The 5,523-nt window shown below is 33.7% G+C and overlaps 1 protein-coding gene across 4 annotated transcripts in view; it reads left to right on the plus strand.

The window, feature by feature from the left end:
- Tsc22d2 (TSC22 domain family member 2) overlaps positions 1 to 5,523 on the plus strand; it is a 45,969-nt gene that overhangs the window by 10,176 nt on the left and 30,270 nt on the right. The window contains exon 2 of one of the 4 annotated variants that reach the window (XM_004643918.3): positions 3,396 to 3,467. The exons of the other annotated variants lie outside the window; for them this stretch is intronic. Within the exon in view, the coding sequence (XP_004643975.1) occupies positions 3,396 to 3,467 (72 nt within the window). The remainder of the gene's footprint in view (positions 1 to 3,395; positions 3,468 to 5,523) is intronic. 4 annotated transcript variants of the gene reach the window in all.

Consider the following 5,523-nt stretch of genomic DNA (forward strand, 5'->3'; position numbering starts at 1 on the left):
TTTTATATTGACATCAGATGAGCTGTTAGAAAACTGATTTAAATTTCTTTTTTCTGGGCGGAAGAGAATTTGTGACCAAAACTGTAAAATTCTCTGCTTTTTTACATTTTAGTTACCTCTTGATGCTTTTAGGTTTTATAGACTGTCACCTTGGAATGATCCTGTTAGCAGTTTTCCTTTGAGCTCTTCTTTCAATTTTTATGCATTCCAAAACAGTTGTCTTTAATGACTAGTGTTAATATTTATGATGTCTTTTCCTCCCATGTCCAACTTAAGTTTCATAGACTTGATTCATTTTAACTATACTTATTCATGAGTATTTTGAGGCAACATCTTGCTGTTTTTTTAATGAAGCATTTTATAGATAACATCTCTGTTGAAACTACAAATGGCTTCATTTTCTGTATATAAAAAAAGAATGTTTTTAATTGTTAATTGTCACCTCTTGTAACCTAAGGGTATTCTGGTGTGTTTTGAAAGACTTTGGATCCATTTATTCTATTTCACAAGTGCTTTTTACATCCAGGAGTTATCATTAACTCTAGGTACCATTCTGTTTTTACTTTACATTAACTTACTGTTATGCCATTAAAAAATGCTGATATTTCATTACTGAAGTCTTATGACTTCATTTGAAACCAAACTAATTTATTTAGCAAGTTAAATATTTCCAAAGTCAGAGGATCTGAGGTTCTTTCTTTAAAATTATCTTAATAAATATATATATATATATTTGTTTTAAAATATATCTAAAGTGAATATCCTTTGATGATTTTTTTTTTTTTTAAATGTATTTAGGACAAGGTCTCACTACACAGATCCGACTTGTATTGATTCTTCCTGTTTTTCAACATCCCAAATGCTGGGATTATAGGGCGCACCACCATGCCCAGTCTTAATGGCAGTCTCAGCATGCCCTGGGGTCAGGGCCAGCATGGCAGGCTAAAGATGAAACCCCCCAGCCTCTGCATTTGCCTAAGCAGGTGCTTTAATCCACTTGAGCTATCTGGTCAGCCCTTCCTTTGATGAATTTTTAATTCTAAACTTGGAAAATAACTTTCAAGCTTACTGTTTTCTTTCTATATTTATTACCTTCCTCTCAGACTCATTCTGTTTAGACTTGTCCTCAAACAGATCTGTGATGATAGCAAACTACTTACTATATGGTCCTAGACAGGCCTGTTTGTTGTTTGTTTTTAAGCCAGATTAAGTTTTTGGTTGGTTTTCATTTGATTTGACACATTGATTTATAAGCACAGCAAAAAAGAAAAAAGGCATGCATTTTGAGAGGATGTAAGATGTTACATTAAACAGAACTTAGAAGCCTCTTAAACCTTGTTATTGACATGTCTAATCAGTGCATTTGATAATAGACACCTAGTTAAAAGCAGAGAAAGTTAAAAGATTGGAAAGCCTTTGGAGCAGGGCAAACAAGTATATATTAAAGAATCCTAATCAATTAAACAGCAGCTTTGAGGGTGTTCTGACAGCTAGTGTCTATCTGCTTTTTCTGGTTTATCTAAAAAGAAGTACTTAATGGTTAAATTTTTAAATTCAACATTTAACACAATTAAATGAGTCTTAATCTGAGTTTTTAAGTCAGAATTCTGCTGTCTTGTTTGATGATCATCGAGGTTTGACTACTATTCCAGTAGACCTTGGAAATGGTTTTCTTACTTTGCCTTGCACTATTAGGGTATCAGAATTGCAATTGATTGTAGTTCCTTTGAATGTAGAATAATAGCTGTTGAGCATTGAGTGTATCCCAGGAAGCTGTACATCAATGATAGCAAACCTTTTAGAGACCAAGTATAAAACCTACTTATTTATTGTAAAGTGCTAACACTGCAATTAAATCTGAATACTGAGGTTTTAATTTAGAAAAAACAACTCCATACACTTGGCTTGTGTGCTAATGATTTATGATCATAAACCCGAGGGCCGGATTGCTACCTACTAGCTTTGCGACAGCAGGCAGTTTACTTCTGTCTATGCATTTTTCTAATCTGTTGAGATGGGTCTAACAACAGTCCTCTTTGTTAGGGCTGTCATGAAAAATTGAGTTAATAAATGTAAAGCATTTAGGGTAGTGTCTGATTATAATATATACCACTTAGCATTCTTAGCTTCTATACTACTCTGCTATACTGTTGGTCAAGAATTCTAAAAGTTACGTGACAAGTACTTTTTCCCCCAAGAATACAAAGAGATGGTCAGGGAGACCATACAAATATGCTGAAGAGGAGGGAAAATTGTTAAAAGTTTATTTCCTGAAAAACTGGCCTGAGATACTAAGTGTGAATCATACATAGTAGGAAATTACTACGTAGTAGGAATCTTATCTGATGAATTCATCAGATAAGTTTCTGTACTGTAGCCAGATGTGGTAGCGCTTGTCCATAATCCCAGCATTTTGGAGATTGAAGCAGAAGGATCACCATGAATTGAAGTCCAGTCTGGTCTACCTAATATATTTAAGGCCAGCCTAAACTACATATTGAAACCCTGTTTCAAAAAAACAAAACAGAGCCAGCCAATAGCTCAGCAAATTAAAGAGCCTGCAAGCAGGCGCAGGGTCTGGGACTGGATACCTGGGCCTGCCATGCTGGCCCCACCCGTAGGGCACGCTGAGATGGCAATTGAGACTGGGCATTATTTCGTGCACCTACAATCCCAGCTCTTGGGAGACTGTAAACAGGCCAATCGCTATGAGTCCGATCTAGTAGTGAGACCCTGAACACCCTGTAGACCCTTCCCTAAAATATAAATAAATAAAAGATTCTATGGTGTTAGCTGTAGGAAATATGTCTTAAGGGAATGTAGAAATGAATGATGATTATAGTGAGTAGACTTACACTTTTAAGGGTCATGGCACCAATGTAGGGAATTAACTTCCATACAGAGATGTCCTAGCCCAGAAAAACCATACATAAAACAGTTTTGAAAGTGGAAAAATGTCATGTTCAACTCAGAAAAGGAGTCTTCATTGTTCCTTATCAGACCTTTCCACTTGGTGTGTAGCTTCATATCCTGTATGAATACTATGCTGGAAACAGCTTTGTTAAAGTGTTGCTAGGCCTATAAACTACTCACATTGATATGTACATATTACATATACACACACACAGTTGGATGCTAGAGTTTAATTTTGTCTACTGTTACTCTCTCTTTGGGCCTAAATTGTTGAGGTCTATGCGATTTTTGTCTCATTTTCAGTTCTTTCAGAGTTGTTTTAAAGCTTACATGGTTTTCCTGCTTATTTTTTTTTCCATTTGTTTTTGTTTTAAATTAAAGCAGTTGCACTGTATTAAGATTCCTCTTCCCCTTTTTTGGAAAAGTAGTGATTATACTGTACATTCTCAACTTCATTTCCATTTGATTCTTGGATCTCACAGGAATCCTTCAACTGCTTTCTACCAAGCGTTCCATTTGAACACGTTTCAGGAATCAAAGAGCCTCTGGGATAGGTATGAATACTTACATGTAATGCATACATGCAAGGTGTATGCATGAACTGCTTTGCATAAAGCTGACTTTTGTTATAAGGGGGAAAATCACATGGTACTAGCATGGGACAAAGCAGCAAAATAAACCAAAAGGACAGTCTGTATTTTATGTAAGATTATAAACATGCTTTTTCTTTTCATTTTATTTTGTGTACATCATTATTCCTATTATTATTATTATTATTATTAAACATTTGCCTATTCTAGCTGGGCATGTTGGCTCACACCTGTAATCCCATCATTTGGGAGGCTGAGGCAGGAAGATAGCCAAGAGTTCAAGGTCAGTCTGTACTATGTAGTGAGACCCTGTCTCAAAAAAAAAGATTTGCCTATTCTGTTGACTTTTATCATATGAAATAACCACTTGTTGTATTTTAATGCAAAAAATATATCCTGAACAGTACACTGCAGTTACTTTAATTTTGTGCTATTTTTCATGATTTCTCAGTAAAAGCCACAAAAACTATTTCAAATTGAAAATATTTCAAATTGAAAAATTGGAGGAGGGATAAGACCAAGGTATTGAGGCAATTATGATTTAGTTTCTGATGAGAAATGTTGGAACACCAAATTTGTTTGGTAGTGTTTCGTACATCCACTGTACTGACTTGGAATAAAACAGTTGTTTTCTTACAACTGCTGCATTGAATTTTTTTTTTTTTTAACTTTTAAAAACATAAGGAATTGGAGTTCCTTTTTGGCAAAAAATATTTTGGTTTATCTTTCTGCTTAACAAATTTTAAATAGTGTATGTTCTGTTCATTGATTTTGCTGAATATTATTAGTATTACTATCAATCTATATTTAATAGGAGTGCAAACAGTGTTTTCAAAATTCACACAAAGCTTGTTAGATTCTTTTAACCTTGCCTGGCAACGTGTTTGTGTCTTCTGGCATAGTTTTAGATAACACTCATGCACTCAACTGCATCTCTTTCATTAGAAAAAAGTACTGCATGTGTCATACTAAGATTTGGTCTGTGTAGCATACAAATTATAAAATTTTCTTAGGCTTTATTTGCTTGTGTGTGTCACTCTAAAGATACTTTCCACCAAAATATCTTTTATATTATGTATTCCTTACCAAAATGTATTTGAATGGTCACTTTTGGAGCAGAAAGTTTAAAATGTATAGTAACTTGTTTATTTAATCAGTTTTAAGTAGTTCTGGTGTAGCAGTATAAATTAATATTATATAAGATTTAAGTTATGGCATGAAACAAACATGAGGACAGAATGTATTTTACAGTACGTACCTTATACTGTTCCTAAAGCAAAAGCAAAAAGAGCAGTCTGTTTAGATATGTAGTTAGTTTGAAAAATTTAATCTTTCAACTAACTTTCATTGGTTGCCATATAATTACATTGTTTTTGACAAAGCCAAATACACTTGAGTTTTATTTTGGTTATTTATATTTAACATTAAGAGAGTTCTTTGTTTCATTTTATAAAACAACTGTAGAAGTTGACTGATCATTTGTTGTACAGCTGAATATTCCTTATCTGTTTTCTTTTATAGATAGCAAGAACTTTTAAGATATCAGAAATGTGGCAGTTTGCTTAATTGTAGTTTCTGATGGGTTAAGAAAATATTCTCACTTATTGAAGCCTGTGTCTAGAGCCAAAAAAGTTAATGGAAAATTTTCTATAGTGTGTTAATACTAAAACACAGTTAGAATTTGTATTGTAACTCAGCTATTCTTTGCTGGAAGTTGACCTCTTGGTATCAGCGTGACAGGCTGAACCCAGTAGAAACTGACTAATGGCTTCCATATCACTTTTCAACTAGTTTATTAGATTTTTAATTGAAAGAAACAGTAGTGGCCAGCTTTATTATTTCTAGCAATACCACTTCAGTTGCCCAAAACCTAGACTTGTTGATAAGTGTATTGGGTAAGAAAGTATTATGGTGCTGTTTAGTCATTGCAGACAACTTGAAGATTTGTATATGTTAAATAAATTTTAGATGTAACTTGTTTGTTTTGGATTCCATTAAATTACCTTCCTAAACTATATAT

Source organism: Octodon degus, unplaced genomic scaffold (genome assembly GCF_000260255.1).
Source record: "Octodon degus isolate 3935 unplaced genomic scaffold, OctDeg1.0 scaffold00186, whole genome shotgun sequence".
Classification (NCBI taxonomy): domain Eukaryota; kingdom Metazoa; phylum Chordata; class Mammalia; order Rodentia; family Octodontidae; genus Octodon; species Octodon degus.